Here is a 20,732-nt window from a genome sequence, read left to right as displayed (position 1 = left end):
CCAAAACATGGGATGTCAGCAGACCAGTCAGCATCTTGTAGAGAGCCTAAAAAGTACAGCTACGGTATGGTAGTTTATTAGAAATGCAAACAACATACATGGTTTGACACATTTTACTGGGAACAAATATGATTCAGCGCATCTGTATGCTTGTTCCAATGGAGAAACATTGATAATCTACTCAGAGAGAAGACTAGGAAGATTAATGAATGAATTCAGCACAGACAGTATTTACATTCTCCTTATTCTTGCCCATAGGAATCACATTGAGAAAAACATTCATGGCATTACAAATGTTCTACAGACAATAAATTACCATAAGGGTAAACAGGGATAAATACATGTCGTCATACTCATATTTTATGTAAAAAGTCTATGAATTGATTTAAGAATAAACGTTATGATTTAAGTGTCAAGTGTCATGCAAAATCAATTCCAAAACATACAATCTGCTCTTACTAGAACAAAAAAAAAAACGAATTATAAAAATAAACTCAAGGAGTAATTTAGCTGGTTACACCTTATCCATTACTGATGCAATCATACACAAGTCTACTTTTAGATACAAGATAGATTTTTTTCTTCTTTTAATAACACTTTGGTTTAGATTAAAACAATTTCTATGTGATAAACTGTATAATACATAAACATATTTTAAAATTATGTTAAATGAACTCATAAAAAAACATGAAGACAACATTCAATTGTTTTTTTTTCTTTCATCAGAGCTCAATACAATTGTGTAACAGAGAAAAATAACACAATTCATACCAATTTTCTGTACAATATCTACAATTTGTTTTGCTGGTGACAGAAACATACTAGGATCAGGGTATGTGACTGGTGCTCAATGTTCAAATGACAAAGAACGAATTGCTAGAGTTTGTATCCAGGTTCTGGGGCGCGATGCCAGACTTACTGTAGTACGTATTATGTTCAAAGAGCAAGATGACCATCATACATTTTCAACAGCATAAACAGATCTTTGTCTTATCCTACAGCCTTATGCCTGCAATCATTGTAGTTCTCTATAAAAAACCTCACTACTAAGTATATACAAATGGGGCAAAGGCAAGTGATGCTATCTAGAAGAAACTATGTCTAAGCTCATTGTACAAAGCATTTGGGCTATAGATGAGAGCATATGTTGAGATGACAGTCCGTGCCTGATAATCATAGTTTACAAGGACAGAGACAAATTTGTCATACGATGGAGGAATTGTACAATAACATTTGTCTTTCATCTTATTTTTATTTTTTTTAATACAAGAATTCTCTCCCCTCGATGACTGAGGCCGAAGTGAGGCTCTTGGGCCTGTGTCCCAAAAGGCAATCTAGTCCCTATATAGGGCACTTCTTTTGACCAGAGCCCAAAATTAGGGCACTACAGAGGGTACAGAGTGCCACGTCGGACGCAAGGCATCATGACCTTCTTGTTTTGCCTTTTCAAATTTTACATTCATAGTGCTGCCCAGTGATGCATTCTAATCTCATACTGGTGTAAACATATACAAAACATACAATTGAGATTGGAGGGATTAAAAACAACGTAACTAATCTATTTTTCTATGCCACACGACAATGTGAAAACACCACAACCAAGGTTGAACACAATGGACATGTTTAAAGAGGGTATAATTTTATATCAGATATTTCATTTAGTGCTTTTCCTTATTTTAAAAGAGGTGGGAATAGTGCTCTAAGGGAAGTGACATTTTGCTCAACAAGCCAGTTCAACTCCTTTCGTAGTTGTTACTTTGGACTTACATATAGCACAGGGGGAAAATAAGAATAATTCAGCTGTTGTTCGAGCCAATGGTTTACAACATATTGCCATTGTAAGATGTATTAAAGGCCTGTATTTTGCATGTATTGGGAAAGCGGTTAACAACTTGATGAGCTTTCTTCAACCGCAGATATAGATACGGTGCATGGACATGGACAGGGCCAATATGGAACTACTACTCTCTGGTATTTCTGACCTGCATAACAGTAGTCCACAATGCAATACAGCAATATAAAGGACTGAATCTCTCTCGTTCAGTACTCTAACTTACTGCTTGCTGGCTGTCGTATGTACAACGGTTGCCTCTAAACTGTTTGTCGGCTTAAGAGGGTTAGAAACATAGCTGCCTTATTACCCAACGACACCTCCATCCTGTACCTATTAAGGATTAGAAGGGATTTGGACAAAAAACTTAAGTCTTTCAAAAAACACATTTTTCAATTCCACACATCAAAACTGACAGCCAAGTCCCGCTGCTCGGGAGCAGATCACTATCCATGAGTTCCAAATAGCAGCCTATTCCCAGAGTGCCATTTGGGACAAACAGTACTTCAAAAAGGCCAATGAACAATGACTAGAATTACCCAATAATTACTGACAACGACAGCACCAATGATAGAAAAAAGGAATCCTAGTAAACCACAACCACTAGCTACATTGATAAAAAGCAACAAGCGTTACTACAGTAAATAACGACCAGAATTATAAAAACCTAGTAGAACTAATATTAAATAGTTGAGAAAGTAAACTGATTTTAAGGGAGGCCCTCCTTCGTAGTCCACTCTAGCAGTCGAAGACCAAATCCCCACCCACCCCACTGAGCACCATTTGTGGTCTACCCCCACCACCAAACGCTCCCTATCCTCACCTACGTCCCCTCCCCTGCTTTTAAACGCTGGCTGTTTCAGAAGGTGGTGTAGTCTTTTCCACAGGATTACTACTACTGCTGCTGTTGTCCTGGCGAGCGGGTGATGTGTCCAAACTGGCTGATCGTTCGGGTGCCGTTTTGGCGGCAATAGAGTCTTTGTCGCCTGACCCCCCTGCACTGGCCGGGGAGAGCGTAGTGGGAGCGGAGGAGGGACCTGGGGAGCCCAAGGCTCGCCTGGAGACCTGGTAGGCTGCCAGCAGCTCCTGGATGCGCTCCGGCGTGGGCTCCCACTTCGCAAAGCCGGCGGCATTCTGCAGGAAGATGACCACTGTGCCGTGGACGGCCTTGTAGTACATCTCCTCCCTGAGAGAGATAGCGAGAGAGAGCCATTGAAACTCCCTTCATACAAATCAAAATACAGCTACACTTGTGTCCTCTTTAGGGTGCATCTGGGAGCGTAATTTCCCAAAATACAGCAAAGAGCACTTGGGCAGCCAAGTGAAAACACCAAGCACATTACACTTGTTGGTCCTTTATGTCAAATATTGTGCGCTATTGCTTGGAAAATAAACTAAATGTGACTCTGGGTGACAAAAAATAAAAAATAAAGACTGTTTCAAGGATCAAGAAATTAAGTTTGCGTCATGTTTGTTTTTTTCTTTCTTCCATGCCATGAGTATCACGATAACGGTGATGTGACAACCCTAGTCAGAACAATGGACCCTGCGCTGTTGGATACACTCACTTCTTGCAGATGTGCTGCGAGCCGCTGCGGTACTCGTGCTCGAAGGCGGGCACCGACATCTGGTGGCGGCGGAAGGCGCTGGTCTCCATGCGGTGGAGGGCCGGGGTCAGCGGGTCTCGCCACTCCGGGACAAAGATGATGAAGGACAGAGGCTCGCTGGACTTCTCCAGCAGTTTCTATAGGACACATATATTTGTTAAATACAAACTCTCCCAGGAATTCAAAAGTGAACAGTTCAGTTGAAAGTTAAGCTGGAGTTAAATATTGCCAATTGTCCCCCCTGTTCATGTAGGATTTATGTCCTGCAGATTCTCTAATACAGTCGGTGGGATCTACACAGCACGTCGTATATGGACTCATACCACTTTTGAAGTATAAACACATCAGACAGAATTTGAATGAGGGGTGAACCGTCACTTTAAATGAGTTTAACAAGCAATGAGTAAATTACTAAGGAGGAGCACCTCAAAGTGTGTCACCATGGCATCCATCAGCTCCTCACTGAAGGGAGGGTTGGCCTCAAAGGAGCCACTGGCTGGTGAGAAGTTCAGAAAGGGCCTGGGAGGGAAAAGAACATTTTAGAACAGGCTCAAACTAGAAAACCATAGAAGAACAAATAACTAAAAGTACACAGACCATGTCTGGGTGGTCTCTGTTTAGTTGTGATGGGGTAGACCAGTGTTTCTCACATTGAAACTAGCATTGTAAAATAGACAAAAGTCCCTGGACCAGAGGTTGAAAACACTGGGATAGAGAACATACATGTATGTTTTGGGATGATGAGCAAATCTTTTTTTCTGTTTTTTTGTGATTCTAAACCTACCCCCTGGATCCGAAAAAGCCATCTGTGTCGGGGAAGGCAGAGCAGAACTGCTTGAAGTAGGAGTTGAGTGGTGAGGCGAAACACTCAAAGGTCACCCCGAACTGCTTGTTGAGGGCCTCAAAGACAGGCACGGGGAGAGCCCCCTGTAAGCCCGTTCCCTCATTCACCCCGGCACCAAACATCACCTGCACGACAAATAGTGACATCAGCACAACAAATGTCAAGACGTAGCCAGACAGAAAGGATGGCGAGAAAGAGTAACGGGACAGTGATTGTCATCACGATATGGAGGGAAAGTGGACTATAAGAACATTGCCTCTAAACAGATGGCTTCATACTTTGTAGTGAAGATATTGAAAAAAATATATAGAAAGAGCAGTGAGTCAAAAAGGCATGGGTAGAAGGGGTGAGGGGGAGGTGAAGTACAGGGGCGAGGTGAAGTACGGGGTGAGGTGAAGTAAGGGTTGAGGGGTGGTGAAGGGGGTGACTGAGGTGAAGGGGTGAAGTAAGGGGTGAGGTGAAGTACGGGGTGAGGTGTGGTGAAGGGGGTGACGGAGGTGAAGTAAGGGGTGGGGTGAAGTAAGGGGTGGGGTGAAGTAAGGGGTGAGGTGAAGTAAGGGGTGAGGTGAAGTAAGGGGTGAGGGGGAGGTGAATGGAGATCAACGACAGGGGTCTAACCCCTAATTTACCAGGTATCTCTTGATAAGGCACCACACTCGTGACAGGAACTTCTCGAACCTGGGATCGTCGATGGAGCTGTATCGGTATAATAGCTCCTGAAAGAAAGCATAGAGAGGAGAGTCATTTAGCAGAGGGCATACCATGTGCCAGAAGGCAATGCTAGTCAATTATATCCACAACACCTTTCAGGATTACATCCTGGTAGTTTCTCAAACAAGAGAGCAATTAATCTCTCTGGTCATGTTGGACTTCGGATGGCATGCATTACAAACACTCAGTGGTACTGTGCTAGTATCAACACTCAACCAATGACACCCCAGTGCACCTTCATACACTGAATGTACAAAACATTAAGAATACCATATTGAGTTGACCCCCTTATCCCCTCAGAACAGACTCAATTTATGGACTCTACAAGGTGTCGAAAGCTTTCCACAGGGATGCTGGCACATGTTGACTCCAATGCTTCCCACAGTTGTGTCAAGCTGAATATCCTTTGGGTGGTGAACCATTCTTGATTCACACAGGAGCTGTTTAGCGTGAAAAAACCAACAGTGCTGAAATTCTTGACACAAACCGGTGCGCCTGGTACCTTCCCCATTCAAAGGCAGTTAAATATTTTGTCTTCCCCTTCACCCTCTGAATGGCAACAATACACAATCCATGTCTCAATTGCCTGAAGGCAAAAAAAAAAAATCCTCTCCTTCATCTACGCTGATTGAAGTGGATTTAACAGGTGACATCAATAAGGGATCAAAGCTTTCACCTGGATTCACCTGGTCAGTCTGTGTCATGGAAAGAGCAGGTGTTCTTAATGTTTGGTACACTCAGTGTATACTTGTACTTCTATAATATACACATTATCGCTGCTACAACATTACTCACCAGCTTGGTGAAGTAGCTGCGGTTGACCTTGACCATCTCTCCCTTGTAGCGCAGGCAGGCGATGTCGTTCTCAAAGTGTAGCTCCACGCGTGGCTGAGCCGGCGAGGGCAAGGCCAGCCGAATGGGGTAGCAGTATACCAGCCTGTCCTGCACATCTGCCGCCTCTGGGTCTGGGAGAGAGGGAGGGAATGCAGGATAACAGTAGAACAAAAGTTTAAAAAACAGTAAGAAAAACCACAACACAACCAGTCCATCATGGATATTGAACGGCTTAAATTCAGAGTAAAACCACAATATCAACAACAGACTTTGGGGGGGTTTTAAGTTGCTAAATTAGTTGGGCGCAAAGATACTGAACGATTAGAAAGGACATCCCCATTCAGAGTCAATCAATTTCTATGGTTGTGCACCAATGTAATCAATGTGGTCCCCTATGAGTCAATTGGTAAAGCATGGTGCAGAGTGCGAGGCGATTTAGCACGTCTCACCCGACACGTTGCAGTCCTTCAGCAACGTCTGGTGGGCCTGGTGAATGCGTCGCACGTACTCTGCTGAGATGTGGTAAATCTTCGTACAGATCCCCTCCACAGAGTCTTTGGCCACTGCTGCTACGTGGGGACCACACTGTTTCCGCAAGTGGTCCAGACGATCCTGAGGGGGAGGATTTGTTTTGGGATCCGTTTTTTTTAACATATACATGTCAGTGTTCATTCCGTTGAGGTGAAATTTATACAGACACTGATTATTTTGTTGTTACCACATATACATACAATACACCACACCTCTAAACCACACACACACACACACACACACACACACACACACACACACACACACACACACACACACACACACACACACACACACACACACACACACACACACACACACACACACACACACACACACACACACACACACACACACACACACACACACACACCATGTAGTCCTCTTTACTGGCCGAGTGGTCCCTCCGTAGCCAGTTCATGGTGTCCTCTGCATTCCATTTCACAACCTTTCGGCTGTCTGGTGTGGCGTTTCTACCAGGACATAAGAGACACCAGTCATTCTTCAGCCAAGACAAAGCATTTCAAAGCAAAGTGCCGTTCAACGAGCCAAATCAAGCTCCCATACACATGCTATGTTCAACAAGCCTAATCAAGCTTTCTTTCCTTTCCAGTAAGACAGTTGGGGAAAGAGAACGGACTGGTTTTGGTTTAGGATCTGAAGCCACAGGTTTCTGATTCAAGTTTATCAGTGGATGCACATATACATGCTTTCTGTGTGTGATGGCGAGACATGGTGTTGCTTTTTATGTTACGATCTGGATCTTCCAAAGTTGTGGCAAAATGGCTTAAGGACAACAAAGTCAAGGTATTGGAGTGGCCATCACAAAGCCCTAACCTCAATCCTATAGAAAATGTGAGGGCAGAACTGAAAAAGCATGTGCGAGCAAGGAGGCCTACAGACCTGACTCAGTTACACTAGCTCTGTCACGAGGAATGGGCCAAAATTCACCCAACTTATTGTGGGAAGCTTGTGGAAGGTTTCCCGAAACATTTGACCCAAGTTAAACAATTTAAAGGCAATGCTCCCAAATACTAATTGAGTGCATGTAAACTTCTGACCCACTGGGAATGTGATGAAAGAAATTAAAGCTGAAATAAATCACTCTCTCTACTATTATTCTGACATTTCACATTCTTAAAATAAAGTGGTGATCCTAACTGACCAAAAACAGGGAATTTTTACTTGGATTAAATGTCAGGAATTGTGAAAAACCGAGTGTAAATGTATTTGCTCTGACTTCAACTGTATATGTATGTATGTATGCGTGTATGTATGTATGCGTGCATGTATGTATGTATGTATGTGTATATATGCGTGTATATATATGTGTGTGTATGTATGTATGTATGTGTATATATGTGTGTATGTATGCATGTACAGTGCCTTGCGAAAGTATTCGGCCCCCTTGAACTTTGCGACCTTTTGCCACATTTCAGGCTTCAAACATAAAGATATAAAACTGTATTTTTTTGTGAAGAATCAACAACAAGTGGGACACAATCATGAAGTGGTACGACATTTATTGGATATTTCAAACTTTTTTAACAAATCAAAAACTGAAAAATTGGGCGTGCAAAATTATTCAGCCCCCTTAAGTTAATACTTTGTAGCAAGCTGTTTTGCAAGGAGGAATGTGCAAAACTGATAGAGACATACCCCAAGCGACTTACAGCTGTAATTGCAGCAAAAGGTGGCGCTACAAAGTATTAACTTAAGGGGGCTGAATAATTTTGCACGCCCAATTTTTCAGTTTTTTATTTGTTAAAAAAGTTAATATCCAATAAATGTCGTTCCACTTCATGATTGTGTCCCACTTGTTGTTGATTCTTCACAAAAAAATACAGTTGTATATCTTTATGTTTGAAGCCTGAAATGTGGCAAAAGGTCGCAAAGTTCAAAGGGGCCGAATACTTTCGCAAGGCACTGTGTGTGTGTGTGTGTGTGTGTGTGTGTGTGTGTGTGTGTGTGTGTGTGTGTGTGTACATTTATGTGTATTCTAAATTGTTAAGAGAATACTGTAACGGTATACCAGGAGGTAGTAGTAGCTGGAATTCTTTGAGAGCATCTCTGACTTCATACTCGGAACGATTTCAAATAATATTAGGTCATATTCAAATGGAATTTGGCCAACTAACTCCAGTGTGCCAGAAACACCTACCTCGAGTCAATCATTTTCTTGGCAGCTTCTGCGTATTTGAATAAGAGCTTTCGGGCCTCCTCTTTGTACTTGATGCGGGACAACCTGGTGTAAGAAATGACAAAACATGTGGTCAATAAAACTATTTGTTGAAATGAGCCACTATTGTCCAAATTAACCATAAAAACGGGGTGAATTGTTAAGACGACATTTCAGTGTGTTGACAATTCACATACTAAAATGTAAATCAGACAATAGTGCAAAAAGTAAACATTATTTTTGACAACATATCGTATAATTTGACAATATCGCAATATTATTTTTGCTCTTGTTGGCATTACCTGCACCAAAACTCTGTATTTTTTCCATTCATAGCTTGTTCTCTATCTTATTTTTTAAATAGGGAGACAATTTGGTTTCAACACTTATTTCCATGACTGATCAAAACGTGTTTTCTCATGGCTCTCTTCACCCTCTGCAGCAGACATGTGGTGAAAAATGTGTTTGGAACATCGAATCACAATAAAATCACAGTATCGAATCGCAATAAATATTGTATCGGCATCAGAGTACTTTGAAAATATCGTATCGTGTCATCCCTGGCAATTCCCAGCTCTATCAGACAACATAATTCACAATGAAGACCTGAACGGAATCTGACCATACCAACCATAGTGAATCAAGTCCATCCCAGGGTAGACTAGAACTGGTATCTAGAGATAAGACCTTAAAATCTTTTGAATCCATTGAGCATTTGCGTGTCTGATGGGTGGAGTTTGCAGTTGTTGGGACTATTCCATTAGTTCCGTTACACCAGGCATGGTCAATCAAGGAAATATTTAACCCTAGGACTAACACAGATTCTCTTTCCCACTGACCTGATGGGGATGTCATTCATGACCTCTCTGAACATGGACGGGGAGATGATGGGGTCACACTCGCTGGGCAGTAGGGGGTCTGGCCCTTTGTCCAGCACCTTGCGCTCCAGCAGCCAGCGGTTGAAGGACTCCCGTGGGGGCTCGATACCTATTAGATAGGGGGAAAATCATTGATTATCAAGGTCAGCCAAGAATAGGAACCCCTGGGTTGTGTTCACTAGGGCATGCTTTAGGGAAAACATTTGAATCCATTTCATAATGAAACATGAGAAAAGCAACACCTGGGGCCCGGGGTTGCACAAGTTTGGCAAAAAAAGAAGGGAGAAAAAAGAAGAAAAAAAAGTCTTAAATGCTAGGACGGCGTAGCTACAACCGACTTCAGGATCAGAATTTACACCTGTTGCATTAACAGTAAGACTAATGGTAGCTAAGTCCGGCGTCAGCAATGTGCCTTCATGAGATTTAATGCTTCATAAGGATGGTTGCTAGGCAGCGCCCGCTAACCGGCTATTACTATTCTCGTAGCAGTTCTAAACATTGCGAGGCATTTCGAGTCAACCACCACCACAGCTGGAAGGATCAATCAATAATTACTGTGGGGATTCACATCACTGAACAATTAAAATATTGGAAGAAAGTAGGCTAGGAAATGTTAGCCAAATTGAGGTGAGTGTTCATGATCTTCGGTCTAGTTATCAGAACATTTTTCTAGCATGTTAGTTAGCTATGTAGCCTACACTAGCCGAGTATAACATGTGGGTTATTTTGCTCGTCACCCTCTTAGTAACCGAGACTATATCACAACTAAACGCCCTTGACTTGTCTGATAATCAACGTGATTTTGTTTGACTGAATCTCAGTCTGTATATATGGTTATTTGATCTCTGCCTGGGAAAACAAGTGGTGGCAGCTCATCTTTCTGTTTGCCAATTTGTGATCAGACACATTCAACATGCTATGTAGCATAAATCAAGTGTATTATATTGTTATTGACTCACGTATAGGTAACTCGAAAAGCCCAGAGGTTATGAAATATGAAAACTAGGCTCACATCCTTTTGAAAATATAGATATTTTCTGCATATATCATGAAAGAAGATTGTCCCAATTGAACACCCTACCCCTGCTCCCTACTAGGTGCAAAATCTAGTCCCAATTTAACACCCTACTAGGTGTAAAATCTAGTCCCAATTTAACACCCTACTAGGTGCAAAATCTGGTCGCAATTTAACACCCTACTAGGTGTAAAATTAAGTCCCAATTTAACACCCTACTAGGTGTAAAATCTAGTCCCAATTTAACACCCTACTAGGTGCAAAATCTAGTCGCAATTTAACACCCTACTAGGTGTAAAATTAAGTCCCAATTTAACACCCTACTAGGTGTAAAATCTAGTCCCAATTTAACACCCTACTAGGTGTAAAAATCTAGTCCCAATATAACAACCTACTAGGTGTAAAAATCTAGTCTCAATTTAAGACCCTACGCCTGCTCACTCAAATCTACACCCAGGTGTAGCAACAAGTCAAATGTTTAGGTCCAGCATAGAGCGCATTTTACACTGGACGTAGAGTTACCACCGACTGGTGCAACCGGCCCCTGGGTTGTGTTCACTAGGGCATGCATTAGGGAAAACATTTAAATCCATTTCATAATGGAGAATAAGTGTTGCTTATATGACAAGTTCAGCTAGTCCGTCGCCGTTTCAGTCCGTGGTCTTCCGTTCGGTGCCGAATGAACAGGACCCGGGGCTAGAGTGAAAACCTGCCCACCCTGCTGCACTCCAGTAGCAGGGGTGGAGGAGTGACCACAATGGCTTAGAAAATATTGTCAGCGCTGTTTCAGACAGACACTTAATGCTCACCTAGAAAGTAAACGTCTAGCTGCCTAATGGGGATGCACCTCAAAAAGTAAGACTTTATGGTAACAAAAGCAAGAAATAAAAGGTTTTTAAAAAGATATATATATATATATATAGTTTGACTTGACAATTGCAGTTGCATGGGTAATGTACCTTCTCGTTGGTAGCAGAGCTCGTGGTAGTGCTGCCGTAGCTTGGTGGTGAGCTGGGCACGTTGGAGCTCCATCTCTGGGTGGGGCGGTAGATGGTTGGCAGGGGGTCGCTCTCTGATCACTGCGTTCGTCTGAACATCCAGGTCCCAGTATATTCTACCACAGGATCGATATAACTGGTTATTTCAACTTGGCAGAACTGTATTGTAAAGTTACAGTGCTACATAAAATCCAAAACAAGACCCGCCTGCCCTGTATATTGCAGAGATCACACAATTGTGAACTGTGGGTGCACTATAGGCTATACAAATTAGGGATGTGTACATTTCCCCTTTAAGACAATTCAATACGTATCTAGATACATGGGCTCTGATACGATACAGGAACGGTATATTTAAGTTTGAAGGGATTCGGTTTGATTGGAGAACGAATCAGTGAGAGTCATTTCAACGCATAAACACAATCATTTTCAAAATTAAATCTGCTGCTGATGGAACTCACGAGCTGACTTCTGTCTGTCTGTGTGTGTGAATGACATGTCTATGGTGTATACAATGTAGTCACCTCATCTGAGTCATAGGGGAGACTAGGCAACTACCACTATCAGATTAGGGCTATGTAGCCTGTTCTTTTGTTTCCCCCACTTTGGTTCTGAAATCACCATCGGCCACTAAATGAACTTGTCATTTTTGTCGATTGTGTTTGAGCTTGTAATGTGTCAACATTTATCATTTACAAATCAGCTATGACATAGCCAATGAATATATAGCATAACTTTGGATTTCAACACATCTCAAAATCGAAAGGTTTTGACCTTTGAGAGAGCTTATTTTCTCCTACCGCTTTGGCCATGCAGTGCACCTCGCAAAAGTGATTCCTCGTAATTAAATGATCAACTTTACACTGTATATCAAAACATCACACTGACTGTTGGGCTGCCGAGTGGCGCAGCAGTCTAAGGTACTGCATCTCAGAGTCCCATAGGGCGGCGCACAATTGACCCAGCGTCGTTAGGGCGTAGCTGGGGTAGACGGTCATTGTAAATAAGAATTTGTTCACAACTGACTAGCCTAGTTAAATAAAGGTTAAATACAAAATTGTTTAAAGCCAAACGTACAAAACTATTGCTGATAGTGAACCTGAACAATCAAAATATATATTGTTTCCGGTAGCTTACTTTTATTCCGGTAAAACACACATTTTCAACAGCACATAGATAATAACCTAGCAAATTACATACGTAATTACAAATTACGTACATACTCAACTAATGAAGCCTAATATCGAGCAAGCCATTTTAGCATTTTAATGCTTATGGTGCCGCGCAGATGTGCAAGATCAGGAAGAGGCCACCCACCATATGTTGGTCAGCACGCCAAGCTGGACACAGTGCCCAGTTTGACTAGGCTACTGATATTCCCTCGGGTTGTTCGGCATGCAAAATGACTTGTAGATCAATGACTGTCAACACAGTTTCATGCTTAGATCGACACTGAAGGAGAGGAAGCATCAGTTGTCACAGTAGATTAGGTATTTTCGGAATGAAGAAAGTAATGAGCAAAACATTTTAGTGAATCAGCGGTTTGTAATGTTTGAATACTTTTTATGACCAATGCATGGATCGGTTTGGGGTCCACAGACCAATGTAGTTGTATCTTAAACATCTGAATCTGGACCAATGCATATAGGTGAATCGTTACATCCCCAATACAAATATTTACAGACATGAGCAGATCAACATATGTTACAGCAGGACCCCCACTGCAACGCATTTCGACCAAAAAGGTCTTCCTCAGGCAGTGTCCATGAGATGTCAACTTAAGAGGTCGACCGATTATGATCTTTCAACGCCGATACCGATTATTGGAGGACCCCAAAAAAAAGCAGATACCGATTAAATACACATGACAATTACAACAAAACTGAATGAACAATGAACACTTATTTTAACTTAATATAATACATAAATAAAATCTATTTAGTCTCAAATAAATAATGAAACGTTAAATTTGGTTTAAATAATGCAAAAACACAGTGTTGGAGAAGTAAAAGTGCAAAATGTGCCATGTAAAAAAGTTAACGTTTAAGTTCCTTGGTCAGAACATATGAAAGCTGGTGGTTCAATATTCCCAGTTCTTCAATATTAAAAATTAACAAGTTTTAGGTTGTAGTTTTTATAGGAATTATGACGAGTCAACTTTTTCTCTCTATACCATTTGTATTTCATATACCTTTGATTATTGGATGTTCTAACAGGCACTTTAGTATTGCCAGCCTAATCTTGGGAGTTGATAGGCTCGAAGTCATAAACAGCGCTGTGATTCAAGCATTGCTAAGAACTGCTGGCAAACGCAGTAAAGTTTGATTTAATGGTTACGAGCCTGCTGCTGCCCTTCCACCGCTCAGTCAGACTGCTCTATCAAATCATAGACTTAATTATAATAAACACAGAAATACGAGCCTTCGGTCATTAATATGGTCAAATCCGGAAACTGTAATTTCGAAACAAAACCTTTATTCTTTCAGTAAAATACAGAACAATTACGTATTTTATTAAATGGGTAGCAACCCCAAGTCGAAATATTGCTGTTACATTGCACAACCTTAACTTTTATGTAAAATTCTGGCAAATTAGTTCGCAACGAGCCAGGCGGCCCAAACTGTTGCATATACCCTGACTCTGCATGCAATGAACCCAAGAGAAGTGACACAATTTACCTGGTTAATATTGCCTGCTAACATTAATTAAATATACAGGTTTAAATAAATATACTTCTGTGTATTGATTTTAAGAAAAGCATTGATGTTTATGGTTAGGTACATTCCTGCAACGATTGTGCTTTTGTTAACCCATCACCTGTTTGGCGAAGTAGGCTGTGATTCGATGATAACTTAACAGGCACCGCATTGATTATATGCAACGCAGGACAAGCTAGTTAGCCTAGTAATATCATCAACCATGTGTAGTAGTTAACTAGTGATTATGCGAAGATTCATTGTTTTTTTTTACAAGATAAGTTTAAATGCTAGCTAGCAACTGGTCCTTCTGTAGCTCAGTTGGTAGAGCATGGCGCTTGTAACGCCAGGGTAGTGGGTTCGATCCCCGGGACCACCCATACGTAGAATGTATGCACACATGACTAAGTCGCTTTGGATAAAAGCGTCTGCTAAATGGCATATATTAACTGACCTTGGCTCCTGCTGCACTCGCGTAACAGGTGGTCAGCCTGCCACACAGTTTCCTTGTGAAATGTAATGTAATCGGCCATAATCAGCGTCCAAAAATACTGATTGTTATGAAAACTTCTGCCTAATTAAAATCAGCCATGCCGATTAATCAGTTGACCTCTAGTCTACATATCAATTCCAGCGATTGTGATGTGGCTGTACTCACACGCTGGGACGGTATGGGGCTGGGGCGGGCATAGAGTGCTGCCCTGGCTTGTCTTCTGTGCCTGTGGTAGAGTTCCATGGCTTAGCCCCGGGGGTAATGGGTGAGATGGGAACTATCGGGGTCGTTGGGGTTACAGGTATACCAACCTCAATCTGTCAACGACACAGTAACATATCGGGATTAGACTGACAATTAAGACAGTGGAAATATTCAAATAATACATGTATGAAACAATCTACAGAGACAACGGACTCCAGTAAATCAGGACTTTCATCATGTCAGGCAAGACAGCACTGCGTCGTCTAATAGATAAGCTCGAAAGTGAATCACATTGGTAAAGAAGTGTGAAAATTGTCACGCTTGTACAATTTTACGGCATTGAAGTTGTAAGAAACGTGTTCTTCTCAATGACTCACCTTGGACCTCTTGAAGCTGTTAGGACCCCCCTGGGCGGTCTCCTCCGACAGGCGTCTCTTGCGTTGCCCGTTGCCCACGCCGGCGTCGCCCGTTCCCTCGGCTGGGGCAGCGTTCAAACCCAGCGGGTCAGACTAAGACAGAAACAAACAGACAAGCCGCCAAGTTAGGAGCAGAACAGGAAAACAAGACAAGTGATGTCGATATAATAAAAGGAGGTTCAGCCAAGCTCCATCAAGAGAGAAAAGAGGACGTGAGGTACTTGGAACAGAACTTGAGAAGGATAATTATCCCCTCTGTCCCAAACAGTGGTTGCCATCCAACTATTGTTGCATTACCGCCACCTACTAGACTACAACTCCCTTATACTTTGCTTGAAAAATAAAATAAACAAATACACTACCATCGAACACCACACTAACAAACAAAAACAACCCCCCCACTCCACTAATTAAATATATTTATTCCTACCTCGTGCCAACAACCTGAAAGGATGGGACACCACTACTTAACACGCCCTGTAACGCTTCTGATGTCAAGTCACGCACATCCAAATACCTCTGCAACTGCCACCACAACCTCAATGTCTGTGACTTACGTTCCATCCCTGCAGTACAATTGATAACCATTGCTTTAAATTCTAAAAATCCAATCTCACTGAAACATACATCACTTGTTGTTTTTATCCCTCTGTACTGGTACAGATCTACTACTCATACCGCTCATCTCAGGATCCCGCTCATCTCAGGACCCCCCCCTCCCTAACCCGGGCAACCTCAACCTGCCTCTCTCACACAGGACATTTCTGATCCCCAGCCCCATGGGCACCCCTACAATTAACACATACCACTACCCCAATGCTGCACATTCCTTTGTCTCTTGCCCTTCTGCATACTTCTCACACCTAGGACCCTCCCTCATACACACTGCTGCCACATGCCCATAAGCTTGACATCTGTAACAACGTGATGAATTTGGCAGAAAAGCTTGTACAGGATAAATTATATATCCTAACATCGCTTTGTTGGGCAAAGATTAAACATCAAAACTAAAAAGAACAGACAACGACTCTTCAGTTTCACCACACACGCTACCCTGTCTGCGTCTCACCAAACGACGAGCATAAACACCAGGAATCTTCCCCTTCAGTTGGTCAACTTTTACTGCTACCCCAGTTCACACCTTCAATGGCACCCTTTTATTGAGAGAAACAATTCAAATTTAACGCCGAACGCCTTTTCCCTCTGACTAGCAGAAACGAACAATAATCACAAGACCACTTCTGGTTACCCTCACCGATTCCACAGTACTCAACTCTGTTTTCATCCACCCTGAAACCACAAATAGATCAGCCAAAAGGCAAGGGTCCAGTTTTTCCAAAATCTTCAACCCTACTGTCACAGACTCATCTTTACATGACCCTGGGTGCAAGCCTCGGGCTTTGAAAACTTCACCACACGTACCACCTCCGATACATCGACCTCATTCACTTCTATTTCTCCTCCTGTCTTCTGCTCACTCTGCTTACACTTTCTACCATTCTCCTTTAACAAACCATCTCCCTTTCCCCCACCATTTTTAACCAACTCAAGCTCACAGTCGTCCGCCCCCTCTCTCTCTCTGACCTCCTCTGCCTCTCTTTTTCCCCTCAATTCCTCCTCCGTATTCCAAGTATAAGTCTCCTTATCATAATACTGCACTTCTCCTGACATACATCTTGTTCTTGCTTTCTCAAGGGACGCCATTTAACCAGCTGTCACAATCTCTGTACAATCAGCACGAACCCCTCGGGATGTCACGCGCAACAGTGCATCCCACGTATACATAACAAAAATATGTTTTATTTATTTAACTAGGCAAGTCAGTGAAGAACAAATTCTTATTTATGATGATGGCCTACCCCGGCCAAACCCGGACGACTCTGGAACAATTGTGCGCCGCCCTATGGGACTCCCAATCACAACCGAATGTATTGCAGCCTGGAAAGGACCTGCTTCGTCTTGATGTTTTCCTTCATCAAAAGTTACAGCATCACTTCTCCATTTTCAAACAAGCACGCTCTTCCAACAACCCATCTGTCACAAAACAAACATCAAAACCCATTTTTCACTCACAATGACATCATGCTGCCCCAGGACTGGCATCTCCCACAGCGACTGATTGGTGAAGCGGTTGAACCAGTAGGGCCTGTTCTCCCGCTTGCTCCAGCATTTCGACCAGCCTGCCTGGACGAGTTCGTCTGCACAAACAGGAAAGGTGTCAGAAATGTCCAATCTATCTCCATTCAGTTGCATGTCATCATAGACAGAGCCAGCAATCTTTCCTTCATCAGCACTGATCTCAAGACAAGGCCTAATTTATACCCTACATATATACACATAGGATACCCATTTTTGGTAGTTAACTTGCATTGCCTACTTAGGGTATACATTAGGTTTTAAAATAATTGTATGAATGCTTGAAGTAGAGCAGAAAGCTGAGTTACGGCATATATATATATATATCACCAGGGCTATCTTCAGTGCTGGACTTGGGCAGGAGAACCAGCACCTCAAATGTTTTACTGCGTCAGCTCCTGTTCCACATATAGAATATAATCTCAAAAGTATTGTGGAGCTGCTACATGTAAATATAAACAACACCAGCACCCAAAATGAGTACATGCACCTATTTTAGTCCAAGTCAAGCACTGGCTATCTTACCTGGCAACTCTGGCATTGGTTTGCTGGTTGAAGGTGAGACAGGAGACCCCTGTGTGGCAGAGCCTGTGGGAGACATCACCATAGAGGTGTCCACCTTCACTGTTGTGTGATTCTCACTTGTCATCTCTCCTCATCTGTCCTGTCCTGAAAATAAAAGGTAGCATATTAGAAAAAGGGGTATTCAGTTCACATTGCCAGGTAAAAAACATACTGTGTACGCTACTTCTTTTTTTTATGACACAACACTGTCTAAATAATTAATATTATTTTATGTGATCAAATGTAAACATGTCCCATAATCTCCAAGGTAACCGAGTGGTGATTGGACATGCTTTCCCGAAATATGACAATCAACCCAGTTTTAATCCTCCTGGCATTTTAAAAACCAGACCCTAATGGACATGTCTTGCAGTCTGGTGTGAATGGTAGCCCACTACTACTACTACTACTCATTAATTCCCTAAAATGATAGGACTCGTCCCAGAGCCGTAGTGTGTTTTGCAGTAGCGAAAATAACAGTTGCTCACCCGAGACGGTTGAACATTTAACAGTGAAACGTTAAATGAGCGCATGATTAGTCTACAGTAACGAGCTAGAATGTGTTGTGCTTGCACAAGGTGTTATTGCCAACATTGTGCAGACAAGATACCATAATATCCGGATAGATAGTCCCTAAGAACGACAGTCCCTAAGAGCTTAACTAGCTAGCTAACTAGTTAAGCTAACACGAATGTGTTACGTACGGGACATGTAGCTAGTAGCTAGCTACACCTATGCCTTCTAGCTACGTGGTTCATGATTTATTTAAATGTGATTTAGATAGAACATTCCAAATTGACATCTTGGAGATGCGTTTTCTATCTTTTGTCGTTGATAACACAAATGGGCAAAAGGAGGACACGCATGCGCCTGCTACACCGCCCACCCCAGTTTGAGCTGCCCGAAAACAAACACGGAGGAGGAGGGGAAGCCGCTGGGTAGCTGCGCTACACAACAAAAGGCAACGGCATCATCTCGGGAACCTAGGCGGGGGATACGTGGAATAAACATTTAATATACGGTAGGATACTGTACGAAACAGGGTTAATGAGACATAAAAAGGACGAGAGTTAGTAAGACTACCCGTGTACGCTGTCAAAATAGAGAATGGAGGCGTATCTGACCTCCTTATTTCAAACACATACACAATTTTGGGCGCGCACTTTGGTTGAGACAAGATGGCGCGCGCGCTCTCGACTCATAGCCACTGCACCCCTTGCAGGCAATATTGTTTGTTTATTTCGTGCAATGGCAATGCGTGCATTTTGACTAGATAATATGATACCCCGCATATTCCACCACCTGCCCATGCCCTTGCTGTAGCGCTAAATTGGCTATTCCCCTTACCTTGTAGAGGTTTGTTGAGAACCCTGTATAGGCTTTGCTCTATTCAATCCGTACCCGCCTCCGCCTCTCCCTCCCCACCTTCTCCGCCATCTTGTATCGGGGACTCGGGCCTTGGTATTGCGCACGCGCCAGTTTAGTTGTCATTTCAGGATAACATTGTCATTGAGAAGTAGCCATATGTAGAAGGGCATTTGGAAATAGGCATACAGAAATAGTTATTCACAACGTCGCTTGTGAAAGTAATCATGCAAAAACACATTTGCAAACTCGTCTGAACTATTTAACCAGTAATAACTTCGATGGCATGTTTTGTGCTGTGGCTACTTTTCCCATTGATAGCCTTCAGCTACATGCTCATTAGTCTATGTATTTATTCTCATATTATTAGAATACTTTATTATGCCTGTGTGATAGGTCTGTTATTTATGTATGTGAAGAATAATAAATGAACAACTTTCAATTCGTGTTGCTGTTCTGTCTCTTATTATGTGTGCACTGAATGGTAAATATTACACAAAATAATATACATGTTATAAAAATATGACTGGGTTGTTTGAAATGTGTAGGAATACAGGGTTACATAAACTCAGCAAAAAAAGAAACGTCCCGTTTTGAGGACCCTGTGTTTCAAAGATCATTCTGAAAAATCCAAATAACTTCACAGATCTTCATTGTAAAGGGTTTAAACACTGTTTCCCATGCTTGTTCAATGAACCATAAGCAATTAATGAACATGCACCTGTGGAACGGTCGTTTATAACAGCATACAGACGGTAGGCAATTAAGGTCAAGGTTATGAACACTTAGGACACTAAAAAGGCCTTTCAACTAACTCTAAAAAACACCAAAAGAAAGATCATCGGCGTGAACGTGCCTTAGGCATGCTGCAAGGGGTTATGAGGACTGCAGATGTGGCCAAGGCAATAAATTGCAATGAGATGCCTAAGACAGCGCTACAGGGAGACAGGGCGGACACTGATCATCCTCGCAGTGGCAGACCACGTGTAACAACACCTGCACAGGATCGGTGCATCCAAACATCACACAGGTACAGGATGGCAACAACAACTGCCAGAGATACACCAGGAACACACAATCCCTCCATCAGTGCTCAGACTGTCCACAATAGGCTGAGAGAGGCTGGACTGAGGGTTTGTAGGCCTGTTGTAAGGCAGGTCCTCACCAGACATCACTGGCAAAAACGTTGCCTATGGACACAAACCCACCATCGCTGGACCAGACAGGACTGGCAAAAAGTGCTCTTCACTGACGAGTTTTGTCTCACCAGGGGTGACGGTTGGATTCACATTTATCGTTGAATGAATGAGAGTTACACCGAGGCTTGTTCTCTGGAGCGGGATTAATTGGAGGTGGAGGGTCCGTCGTGGTCTGTGGCGGTGTTGGACAGCATCATTGGACTGAGCTTGTGGTCATTGCAGGCAATCTCA

General features: G+C 42.5%; 1 protein-coding gene across 1 annotated transcript; it reads right to left on the bottom strand.

The window, feature by feature from the left end:
• Positions 1-60: 60 nt before the first annotated feature.
• On the bottom strand, positions 61-19,385 carry LOC124026177 (mRNA (2'-O-methyladenosine-N(6)-)-methyltransferase-like). Its single transcript, XM_046339310.1, has 16 exons — positions 19,285-19,385; positions 17,899-18,042; positions 17,311-17,435; positions 15,199-15,330; positions 14,783-14,934; positions 11,390-11,544; positions 9,377-9,524; positions 8,520-8,603; positions 6,732-6,831; positions 6,277-6,439; positions 5,789-5,958; positions 4,912-4,998; positions 4,223-4,407; positions 3,864-3,957; positions 3,400-3,575; positions 61-3,017 (listed from the first exon to the last, which is right to left on the bottom strand). Exons 2-16 carry the CDS (start codon positions 18,020-18,022, stop codon positions 2,675-2,677), a joined length of 2,238 nt encoding a protein of 745 aa, XP_046195266.1. The 5' UTR covers positions 18,023-18,042; positions 19,285-19,385; the 3' UTR covers positions 61-2,674.
• Between the last annotated feature and the right edge of the window lie 1,347 nt (positions 19,386-20,732).

This window comes from Oncorhynchus gorbuscha, linkage group LG03 (assembly GCF_021184085.1).
Source record: "Oncorhynchus gorbuscha isolate QuinsamMale2020 ecotype Even-year linkage group LG03, OgorEven_v1.0, whole genome shotgun sequence".
Lineage (NCBI taxonomy): Eukaryota > Metazoa > Chordata > Actinopteri > Salmoniformes > Salmonidae > Oncorhynchus > Oncorhynchus gorbuscha.
Note: the sequence above shows the minus strand (reverse complement) of the source record. Positions and strands in the feature narration are given on the sequence as shown.